Below are 12379 nucleotides of genomic sequence, written 5' to 3' on the forward strand. Positions count from 1 at the left end.
CAGTTCTGGTGTATGGAGGTCATCCACAGATATAAAACCTGCCTGGGAAGCTGGTTAAGTCCTAGGCTGGGTTGTTCTAGTGGCTCAGAGCACAGCACAGAGCACCAGCCAGTCAGACCACAACTAGGGAGCTCAAAGCTGAAGCCATTGCCATAAAAACCCACCTCTGGATCATAATTCTGGGCCCTTCAGCCTTATGACATACTGCATTTAGATTTTTCTTACCAAAAATATTCCATCAGTGCTTCTCCACCCACAAAGAAAAACTGACGTTTTTGGCAACAAAAACTTTGAGGGGTTTATTTTCTGGTCAGAAAGCTGCAAAGATAAGTCTTGTGTACACAGCCAAGCATGGGTCATGACATCAGGGAAAAGGCCGTGAGATGAGTGTATTCAGAGCCTGGTAGCTGGCACGTGCTAAACCCGCAGCGCAGCATCCTCCCGGCTCATGCGGGAGCGCAGCACAGATACTGCAGCACAGGTTCCCGTCCGATTGTGGGCTGGACACAGGCCCCAGCTCCCTGGGGATTGTCTCTTGTTCTCTCATTGCCAAACAGCTCAAGAGTCCATCTGATGTCCCTACACAGGGGACACGTGCAGCCAGGAATTTCAGGGGGGAAATAGCGCATTATAGGTTGGTGTTCAACTGTCCCAGGTTGCAGGAAATGTTCCACCGAATTCTACTGGGAAGTGTTTGCTACAATGATGGAAAATGATACATCTCCCACCCCCCCAGCCATGCTCATCATTTGGATCTTTGGATCTATCCAGTCCGAATGCCCACAAGGAGAGAGAGCATGCCACCCACCCCCCGTAGAGACTTCTTGGCTGCTGGTGTGGCTCACACCGATCAGCAAAGAACTGCCCACCATCCTCGCATGTCTATGTCTACCATTCTCGGAGTCCATGGATGCAGATGCTCATGGGATCACATTCTTCGCTCGTGCTCCCTGCTGCTTTCTGGGCTTCTTGAGAGTTGGCGGCTCAAATGCTAGGTCTGCGTATACGAGTCCATCCTGATGGCAACATTTCATAGCATTGGAAAAGGAATCAGGCTCCTGTGCAGGGGGGATAGGATTCCCTAAGCACCAGTGAAAGTCTTCTCTGGTCCCTTATGCTCCTGCTTTCCCTACCAACAGTTAGTGCAGGGGTGGGCAAAATGTAGCCCATGGGACACATGCGGCCCACCAGGCCATCCTAACTGGCCCATGGGGCCCGTAAAAAATTTAGAAAATTAATATTTATCTGCCCCTGGCTCCCTGTCAAGCAGCCCTCAATGGCTTGCCAAAACTCAGTAAGCAACCCTCCACCCAAAATAATTGCCCACCCCTGGGTTAGTGAAATCATTGGGCTGCCGACACATTGACTCCAATGAGGTGGGGGTCCGATCCAGAGCACCATGCAGTGCAAACTCTTGAACATTTCCTGTGGGTGAAAAGCAGGTGGGGGCTTTCCAACACACCACCTATTCCATAGTAATCGGCCCCCCGCCCATGTGCTCTCACACAGAATAAGTAGAAGTTGCTGGGGTGTCCTTAACCCTCAGTGAACCAGGAGTAGCTAAACTGGTGTGGCTTCCACATACCACACATCCATGCCTTGAAGTGCTCTGCAAACATTGTATCTTCTAGCACGCAACAACATACCTTTTCCTCCCAAACCAGCCCACAATTGGGGTGCGAGTATTAAGCGAAGAAGTCTATTATTTTCCCAGAATTAGAAACCCCCGGCCTTGCTCCCTGCTGCCCAGCACCTCTGCTATTCCTCGTCAGGCAGCTGAGGGAGTTCACGATCCCTTACTCTTCACTGCACAGGGGTCAACACCTTCTTTCCCTTTCCATGGTGACTGCATTAGTGACTCAGCCTCTCCAAGGGCAGCATTGCTTAGATCTGTTCAAGATCAGAGGTTCACCCATGGAGACCAGGCTGCCTCTGCCACTCAGGTTTTAGTGCAGCAGGAAGAGGAGGCTCTGTCCCTGCTGCTCAGCCATAACTCTGGGAAATACATTTCTTCAAGGTGCCTTTCAAACACAAGGTGCCTACGACAGTTGTGGGTGTGTTATATCTGGGAAACTCCAGTCCTCTGAGTGATTAAAGGGACAACCACTGATCAGAGTCCATCTAAGACCCAAAGAGGGTCTGAAGCTACCATCTGATGTTCCCACGACCAAGGGAAAGGAGGTCTTATTCTCTCTGCTTCTACACACAAGGATGGAGCAGTTAAAATAGTGACACCAGGGTCCTGCAGTATGCAAGCAGACAGTCTAGGATAATGCTTGCCCTTAAACCGAGCTTCCTCCATGTCAATCTAGGACTCAGTTCAAGGGAGTGATGTGCTGTGAGGATGGACCCACAGACAAGCCCAATGAGACAGACAGCAAAGGTTTGTAATGGGCCATACCTAATTCCTCTGGGAAATACAAGACGCAGGCTTCCTGGGCCAGGATCCTGAAATGGAGACAGTGGTCATAGCCCCTCTTCCACTGCTGTGTCCCCATGTACACAGGGCTGAGCACACAGGTGCAGGGTCCCCAGTGCAAGGCCTCATGCCCTGCGTGAGTCACAGACCCTGGGTTCACACTGTCTGTGGCGGGGGCCTGTCTAAATCGCTCCCCGGGGGCAGAGCTCAGAGCCAACCTCCAGGCACAGAACAAGCCTTGGGGCCTGTGACGGCTGCAGCCTGGTCGTCCCACGCAGGTGAGCCCGCTGGTGATGCCCAGGGAACATCTGGAGGCCACGCGCTGTTTCTTACCCTGACTGGAAACGCAGTGGATCCAGATCAGACTCAGGGGCACCGTGACCAGGAGCAGGGCGCTGCCCGCTGCCACGACAGGGAGCATGACGCAGGGTGCGGAGGGAGCTACAAGAGAGAAAAAAGACAGGTGTGCTGGGTCTTGCCCTGCTCCACTCTGCAGCAGCGGGGTCCAGTGGTCAGAGGACCCGAGAGAGCTGGGCTGTCCCTGGGGCTGCTGATCACCTGCAGGTTACTTCCCCTCCCCCTGCCTCAGTTTCCCCACTCACAAAGCATCACTGAAACTACCAGCCCTTGCAAAGCCCTGGGAGACCTCTAGATGGAAGCTGGTAACTGAGATCCAGGGATTTCTTCCAGTTGCCGTTTCCCTGTCCTTATGGAGGAGAACGGGGATGCTCGCTCCATAACTGAGCTGCTTCCTGTTCCAGGGGTCAGGATCATCCTAGCATCCTCTGCTATTTCCCAAATCCTCCCTGGACCTTTCTGCTCACCCCACAGCCCCTCCATCCTTGGAGTATTCAGGATGCTCCTTTCCTCTGCTGAATGGCTCCTAATTCTCCTTCTCCTTTGGATCATTTAACTCTTCACATAGGTCTCTGAAACAGCCCGTGCCTTGTGTCATGCCCCAGGCACTGTTTCAGGCTACCTTCCCCCAAACTCCCAGCAGATCTGCCTGCTGGCAAGCATAACATGATTGTCCAGCCTCCATCACCACATTGGAGGTACAAGTTATTGGTCTTCACATGCATGTTATGTCTTAGCCTTAAACATGGAACCACTCACGTGGAGGATACACGATGCATCTGGTAACGCTGCTGCCAGATGAGTTGAATGACACCTCACAGGTGACGGCCGCCCCATTGGCCCAGCTGGCCCAGGGGATGCTGATGCCATGCATGAGTGTTAAGGACCCATCACTGGCTTCTAGTGTGTGTGGCAGCCCCTGGGCTGGCTCCTCTCCAGCAATGTGCCAGGACACCTGGACCAGGTTGGAGACACCCCAGATCACACAGGCCAGATGTGCAGACTCTGTGGCTCCCTTCTCCCCTGGGGCCAGGAGCAGCACGGAGCTGCTGTCAGTGAAGCTGTCTGGCCAGAAAGGAAGGAGAGAGTTCATGGGGAGACACTGTTAACCTGCAGCCCGACCACAGCTGTAGGTCCGTCACCCAGAGATTAAGCAAAATAAAAGTCTGTTGAGGAATATGGAAATGTGCCATCCCCTGCCAAGCTGGAAGACAGGAACGAGCCCAAGGCACGGCCATTGTAGCCAGGAGAGAGCCAGGCAGCCTTCCCAAGGCAGCACTAGCACCTTTGGGAGATCTCAATCTACTCACCCACCATCACGGCTCGGAGGGAGACCCATTCCCATCCTGGCTGTGCAGACCAGCTCCACAGAGACCCCAGCGCTTCCCTGCACCACTTACTGGGTTTCCCCTGTGAGTAAACGTTGCGTAGCCTGTTCCCTCTCTGCCACCAGCAGCTAACACCGAACACATTTTACTGGCTGAACACAGCTGCTTTTCAGCAATTTATTCTTCTACATCCTTACAGTTTCTTGTTGGTCTCTAAAGGGACGGGAGCAATGAAACTCTAAGATATTTCTAATGAAAGAAGCAATGGGTCGTTACCTCTAACGATCACCGTGGTTCTGTTCCCAAAAGTCAAGGAGTCGGCGTGCCCCTGTGCACAGTAATAAATGCCAGAGTCCTTCTTTTGGATGTCCCTGATTTCCAGGGTTGTGTTATATTTCTGATGCTTACAAGCAAATTTGGTCCCGTTTGTACCATCCCCACAGTCCTTCATGTGCTTGGGGACCTCACCTGCCCTTCTCAGATACCACTGCACTTTTCCTCCCCCATCCACATCTTCCCTGGAGGAGCAGGGGATCTCTGCCGTCCCACCGACTTCCACAAACAGGAACCCCTGAGGCTGGTGCAGATGTAACTGGACTCCCAACACTGTGGAAACACAACAGGGCAATCGTCAGCTTCCAGCGGGTCTCAGGCTGACACAGGTGCCCCTTGTGTCTCGGGACCAGAAGGCATTTGCTGTTAATACTTCTGCTTTCCAGGCAGTCTTACAGCAGCATCCTAACAGCCCCCTCTACAGCTACCTCCAGGACGACCAAAAGGCATTTGAAATCCAGCCCAAAGCCCAGCACTGGGATCTGTGTCCTGCTGAGGATGTTCATGTCCCCGGTCACAGGAGCACGGTGCTGAGAGCTGTGTTGGGGGTTTGCCTAAGGATGAGACAAGCAGGGACTTGGTGAAGAACATGATGCCACAAATATCTTGTCTGTCTGGTCTGAAGACTGCCACCTAAGTGCAGTAAAAGGTGTCAGGGCTGGTCATTTCTTGTGAGGAGCACCTCCCACGGGGACGTGGTTTCTGGGGAGGAAGGTTGTTTTACCCTATCACCTTGCTGTGCACAGATCTGCATCTGACTGGTGCATCGAGTTGCTATGAGCATTATCACTCATTACACCAGCAGCTAGCATGCCTCAAAATACTCCTCCTTGCTGGCCTGCACAGAAGAGCCCAAGTGACTCAGCGGCTCATGCCCCATTGACTGTATAGGGCATCTGTGCTCCTGAATCACTTAGGTGCTTGTGAAGTTGATCCTGCTGCTCTGTGTTCCAGCCAGTCAAGCCCCCAAATTCTTATGGTTACATCCCCCACCCTAAAATGAGTCTTGGCAGCCTCTTTGGGGAGAGGCATTGGTGGCAACTGACATCGTCAGAGTAAAAGCTCTGGCCTGACCCAAGAGCCTTGAAAAACCAGGCCCCTTGCACCCTCACAGGTGTTGGTAGGATGGAGGCCCCACATGCCCAAGTCATTCTGAAGCAGGAGCTCCTGATGCACTGGCTGCGCAGTGCCAGACGTAGCAACAAGGCTGAGCTCAGGGGGTGCCGCTGAACAAAGTCCCCCTGCCCCTGCAACGTGAGTGAGGTGGATTGAAGTGAAGGCGTCTGCCTGGAGTAGGGCTCTGGGCTATGGACAGGCCACAGAGAAGAGCAGCACTTTGCTCCCTGCCTTGGGCTCCGTTACGCAGGAATCCTAAATTCATAGGAAAGCCAAGCTGGAGGGGACCTCCCAGGATCATCTATTGCAGGCCTCTGCTCAAGGCGCGATCATCCCTATTCGTTCCCACTCAGTCCTAGCGGCACAATAGCTGGACTGAACCTCTTGTGTTCTTCATGCTGTTTCACCCCTCATTTGTCATGGCTGGTGCATGGCCTCTACCTTCCAACACCCCCATGCCCCTGGAGGCCCGAAGACGGGCCAAGAGCAGCAAGAGGGAAAATCAGCAGATCTAAAGTTCAGTGCAAAGCACTACAGTACATGCCAGTATGTGGGATCCTGTCCAAAATATCCTGGATGTAAGGCTCAGTGCAACTTTCCACGGCAAAGAAAAGACGTGTGTGTAGCACAGTACAGCCAAACGTGGGAAGAGACGTAGGAACACTCCACCTAAATCTCTCTCTTTCTCTCTAGATACCATATGTGGCAGGAAGCCACCTTTGTTTCTCCCCAGAATCTCTCCCTGTGACAATTTGATGAGGATGGGCCCAGCAGAGCAGACACACCTTTACCCTCTCTCTTTAGGTAAGCTGAGCTGGCTGCAGTCCTGAGGGTGGGGGGAACCTGCTCCCTCTGCCTCGTGACTGGTATCGGCTACCTGGGTGAGGGGCTCCTACCTGGTGGGCTAGGGTCTGCCCGGCAACTAGTGATGTATTTCAAATTGGTTGGCCGACAGCCAACTGGAGCCGGCCTCCACTGGACCAGGTGAACGAGGTCACGGGGGCTATATAAGTTAAGACTGCCCAGGAGGAAGGGGCAGCAGCCATGCAGGGACTCAGACTCAGAGAGGGGCTTTACCATCTGAAACTGGCTCTCGCCCCCATAACTCCTGAGCGAGGAACGGCCTGCTCCAGAGGGGATCTCCAGCAGCCTCGGGATGATGCTTGTGAGGAAGCTACTCGAGATCTGGTTAGATATCTAGCTGGCAGTAACTCAGATGTGTGATCAAAAGGCTACCTCAGCCAGACTGTTTTGCTCGATGGGATTTCTATGATATTGCTCTATCTTGTACCCTGTTTTCACCCTACCCCTGTAATCAATAGAGTTCTCCTTTGTGACCAGTGTAGGAGACTTCTTGAGGGGTGGGTCTAAATTACGCCTAAGAGACCCCTTAGGTCTGCGGACTAAGGGACTGTGGCAGTGCACTGAAGTGCCTGCTCCTGGAGAAGGACAGGTGTTGGTTGCTGGGGCAACCACAAGGGTCAGCTGACCAGGAGGGGGCAGGGCCTGGCGTATATAAGCCAGCCAGGCTGAGACCAGAGTCAGTCCCCCTCTGGCACTTGGGGAAGGTGGAGCTGTGTGGGAGCAGGCAGAGTTGAGAAGCATGAGCAGCTTATGGGTCAGGATACTAGGCAGAGGAACCCCTGGCAGGGATGGAAATGATGATTAGCCAGAGGGCCTAGGGTTTGAGTTTTAGCCAGGAGCCTTGGGTTTGAGTTGGGGCCGATTGGCTGATGGTTTTGTTTGTTATTACACCGGAGGACCGGGAGAGGCTGTAGGGCTTGGAGGAGGCCTCGTGGGAGCTCCCCAGTAGTGGGGGGGGTTCCTGGTGCCGGAGAGGGCACAACAGTCTGGATTAAGGGCCAGGTAAGGCCAAGGCCACCTGAGCCGAAAGGGGATTATAGACCCAAGAAGGGGGTCTGGGGGCCAGGTATGGCTAAGGCCACCTAAGCCCCAATTGTGAGGAGCACCAGTGGGGGCACCGACAAGAAGCCCAGAGGGTGCTTGCGAGAAGCCCCAGGGAGGGCGGTAGTACAGAGGTGAGCCCCAGGGAGGGCGGTAGTACAGAGGCGAGCCCCAGGGAGGGCGGTAGTACAGAGGCGAGCCTGGAGAACGTCTGCAAGGCTCCAGGAAGGGGGTCAGGTGCACGCAAGGTGCCCCTAGGGAGGCACTCGGAGCCTGGAAGGTGGTCGGGAGCAGGGAGGTGGGCGGCTCAACACAGGAGCGCCCCATGCTGGCCTGCAACACCACATGCAAGCAGGACATTGGAGACCCTGGTCTTCCACACATCTCTTCTCTTCGAGGCATACAGAATTTCCAGAGTCAATACATTCATCCATTTAGACTGAGTCTTGGCATAGGCCAACCTCTGTCTTCCATGATCTCTCCTTCCTTCAGTCTTTCCAATTAGGACCAGACTTTCAATTTCCTCTTCCTTCATGACACATCCAAGAAACTCCAACTGTCTCTTTCTGGTCTTAGTTAGCAGCTTCCTCCTGCAGCCTGCTCTTGACATAATATCTTGCTGTTTTATAACTATTATAAAATATGGGAGACTGTCCATTATGTGTCCTGACGCCTAGGGTGTTATACATGGCTCTGACCTGCCCTATATTGTGTCCCCATGCCTTGCAGATGGCATCCAGATTATTATCCCTATCCTGGCCCCTATCTTTGGCCACACTCATTGGGTCTGTGCCCCTCCCTCATACTGGGACTCCTTGTCCCTCACACACACTTGGGCTCCTAGCCACTGGGATCCACGCCTCTCACTGGGCGTCATGAGCAGCAGCCCCAGTGAGGCCATGTTCCTCCGACTGCTAGAAGCGAACTGCTAGCTCAGCCCTAAGAGCCTAGATTAACATGGGGGCTGCTCAGCCCCCTCCTCCGATTAAAAGGCCCTCCTGTAGTCATGTGACCACCTCATCATGCTGACCTGCACCTGCCGGCTGCCCTGCTGCCTGCTCTGGCCCTTAAAGTGCCAGGCACCAAAGGTGCTCTGCCACACAGCTTCTCTTCTGAATCGGCTATTAAGACTGTGTCATCAGCATAATGCAAGTTGTTCAAATTCTGCCTGCCAATGATCAGCCCTGCAAAGTCCTCAGTCTCCCTCAGTATTTTCTCACTATTCAGTTGCACAAGTCAGGTGAAAAGACATGGCATTGCCTCCTGCCTCTCTGAATCTGGATGAAATCACTTAGTGCGTCTCCTATCTTCACTGCTGCAGTTTGGTCCCATAACCCAGGTGGCAAAGCTACCCGCCAATTATGGATCCCTGCTGTCTCTGCCTTGGAGCCCCCCTTCCTCAAGTGTGGACAATCTCCTTACAGAAGGAAACCTGGAGCCTCAAAACCTTTGATCAGACAACACTTAGTACTTAACTATATACAATTTATTTACATAGGGAGAACAGGGGAGGTAGAAAAGACCATAAGGATCAATATATACACCAACAAAGTTACTAAAAGTTATCATATACCTGTAACTCTTAGGGCCGTGTGAAACAGCACCATTTCATCTCAACTTCCATTTTGCCGTTCGAGGGGACAGTGTTTCATTTCGAGCTTCATTTCATTTCGAAGCACTGTTCTATTTCATTTTGCCAAAATGGTCTCACTGAAGTTCCCTCACTACAGGGATCACCTAGCTAAGGAGGGCATTGCCAGCACTGAGGGACTCGGTGGCCTCGAGGAAGGGCTTGAGGAACACCAACATATGGGATACGGTATCCCACTCAGCTCTGTTAAGGGGCCACTGATCCCAATCTCCCCAAGCAAGGCCATCTCATGGATGGCCTCCTGCTGCTCCACCAGCCTCTCGAGCATCAGGTATGTGGAGTTCCACCAAGTCTCCACATCCTGCATGATTTTGTACTATGGGATGTTCAGCTCTGCCTGTTTGTCCCACAGCATCTCGTTCCCCTTGATGCTCCAGTGGAAGTAGCCTGCCACCTTCCTGCATTTGGGAATGAGCTTGCTAGTGGAGGATGGGGGTGGAGGAGACTGTCATGCTGGTGCTGCTGCTTGTTGTCAGGGTGGTGGGGAGGGGGTTATGGCTAGTGCTCTTGGAGAGGATGCAGACTCAGGCACAGGCAGTGGCACTGGCACTGCTCCCCTCTCCTTGCTGCCTGTACAACTAGTGAAAGCCTCATGCCTGCTTGCTGTAGCAAAGAGGCTGCGTCTCAGTTTGGGGTTGGGGAGGGGGGACTTACAGCTCTCCCTCTAGCCCCTGTACCGCCCCTCCCTGAAATCTTGCCAGCTGCCTTTCCAGCATGCTTCATGGTGTGTTTCACAGTGCCTTGTCTTTGCATTGGTGTGCTGCAAATCCTGTCTCTTCTTTTGTAATGTCATCTGATATATGTAATATATTATTTCAGTAAGATAATTGTATGTACGTGTATTTATATAATGTATGTATGTTTGTATGTATTTAAGTATTAAATAAAATAAAAATATATAAATGTATGTATGTGTTTTCCTATATCAATTCTATATAGAATCATAGAATCATAAAATCAATGAGTCGGAAGGGACATAGACAGATCATCGAGTCCGACCCCCCGCCATGGGCAGGAAGGAGAACTGGGGGTGGGAGAGGTCATAAGACCCCAGCCAGGTACGTATCCAGTCTCCCCTTGAAGATTTCCAGGGAAGATGAGAGCACCACCTCTCTGGGAAGCCTATTCCAGGCTCTGGCCACCCTTACAGTGAAGTAGTTCTTCCTAATATCTAACCTAAGCCTATCCTCCCTCAGCTTGTGGCCATTGTTCCTGGTGACTCCAAGGGGGGCCCTGGTGAACAGACTTTGCCTGAGTCCCTGCTGCTGGCCCCTGATAAGGTTGTAGGCAGCCACAAGATCCCCGCTCAGTCTCCTCTTGCGGAGACTGAAGAGATACAGGTCCCTCAACCTCTCCTCATAGGGCTGGCCACGGAGGCCCCCAACCATACGAGTGCCCTCCTCTGGACCCTCTCCAGGTTCTCCATGTCCCTCTTGAAGTGCAGCGCCCAGGACTGGACACAGGATTCCAGCTGCAGCCTGACCAGCACAGCACAGAGGGGAGCGAGTCCTCTCTGGACCTGTTAGTGATGCCCCTGTTGATGTATGACAGGGTGCGGTCAGCTCTGCCTATTGCTTTGTTGCATTGGCGACTCATATTCATCCTGGAGTCAATCCTGACTCCAAGATCCCTTTCTGCCTCTCTGCTGCTGAGAGGGGCAGCCCCTAACCTATAACCATAATGCTGGTTCCCTCTCCACAGGTGCAGCACCCTGCACTTGTCCTTGTTGAACCGCATCCTGTTCAGATCCTCCCACTTCTCCAACCTATCCAGGTCTGCCTGGATGCAGTTCCTGCCTACCGGTGTATTCACTTTACCCCACAGCTTGGTGTCAGCAGCAAACTTGAGCAGGGCGCTCTCCACACCCTCGTCCAGGTCGCTAATGAAGATGTTGAACAGCACTGGCCCAAGGACCGGACCCTGGGGGACTCCGCTGCCCGCACCCTCCCAGGTCAACATTGACCCGTCCACCACCCCCCTCTGGGTGTGCCGCTGAAGCCAGTTTGCCACCCATTGGACTGTGCCGCAGTCCCTCAGCTTGCCCACCAGAATTGGGTGGGACACTGTGTCAAAGGCCTTCTGGAAGTCCAAGAAGATGACACTGACTTCCTCCTTCCCATCTAAGCTCTTTGTTACCTGGTCATAGAAAGAGACCAGGTTGGTCAGGCAGGATCAGCCTGGCATGAACCTGTGTTGGTTACCCTTCAACATCACTTCCCCTGCAGGGCTCTCACAAATGTGGCCCTTGATAATCTTTTCAAAGACCTTCCCCAGGATAGAAGTGAGGCTGACTGGCCTGTAGTTGCCAGGCTCTTCCTTCCTCCTCTTCTTGAAAATAGGGACCACATTGGCCCTTTTCCAGTGCTCAGGGACTTCGCCCGAGCACCAGGAGTCCTCAAACAGCCGTGCCAATGGCTCCACAACGACACCAGCCAATTCCCTCAACACCCGTGGATAAAGGTAATCCAGGCCTGCCGATTTAGATACATCTAAGCCCTCCAGGTAATCCTTAACTATTAGAATATGCAATATAATTATGCTGTGCTTCCCTGCACAGCGACTGGAATGCACACTGTGAGAGAGCACAGGTTTGAAAAGAATCAAAATAGACTAAACAAAACAAGAATTTTGGGGGAGGAATAAATTGAAAGGAATCAATCAATGACTATAATAATAAAAGGCTATAGAAAGAAAGCAAAAGGTATTTCTGAATCCCACTTGCTCAGCTAGCAAGTAGGAAATGAATGCCTTTGTGGGCTAACACTGCTGAGCTTCTGGAAGACAGCTCAGTAACAGACCCCAAGGCAGAAAGCAGCTCAGTTCAAACAATGCTGCTTTTTATGCCGTTTTTCCATCCCTCCCCCAGCACACTGGGACTGGAAGGGACCTCAGAGAAGGATCCCAGTCACTGGCCAGCTACACAGTCAATATCAGAGCAGTCCTTCCCCCCTCCTTTGAAACTCAAAACTTTTTGAAAATTTTGAAATGTTTTGACTGCCCTCCTTTAATTTTCAGGCTGTTTCAAAGCCCTTCGTTTCATTTCTATTTCACTGTCTTGAGCACCAAAAGAGTCAAAACTGTCAAAATGAAACAGCCTTCAAAATTTTGCACAGCCCTAGCAACTATAATACATATGCTACAGCAGAATGAAACCCGAAACAGCCTCTTCTTCTGGAAATTTGGGAGCAGAGTCTGTGGAGGGGTGGAAAATTCATGAGAATTGTGGCAGAATACCATCCCTGCTGCGTCCATGAACACCAAGGGCCCCCA

General features: G+C 52.4%; 1 protein-coding gene across 1 annotated transcript; it reads right to left on the reverse strand.

The window, feature by feature from the left end:
- Positions 1 to 417: 417 nt before the first annotated feature.
- LOC149861209 (immunoglobulin alpha-2 heavy chain-like) lies at positions 418 to 5028 on the reverse strand. The gene is made up of 5 exons (XM_090053729.1): positions 4992 to 5028; positions 4381 to 4710; positions 3536 to 3841; positions 2753 to 2860; positions 418 to 470 (listed from the first exon to the last, which is right to left on the reverse strand). The coding sequence occupies exons 1-5, from the start codon at positions 5026 to 5028 to the stop codon at positions 418 to 420; spliced, it is 834 nt and encodes a 277-aa protein (XP_089909855.1).
- Between the last annotated feature and the right edge of the window lie 7351 nt (positions 5029 to 12379).

This window comes from Crocodylus siamensis, chromosome 6 (assembly GCF_052110815.1).
Source record: "Crocodylus siamensis isolate JL-2025a chromosome 6, ASM5211081v1, whole genome shotgun sequence".
NCBI classification, from domain to species: domain Eukaryota; kingdom Metazoa; phylum Chordata; order Crocodylia; family Crocodylidae; genus Crocodylus; species Crocodylus siamensis.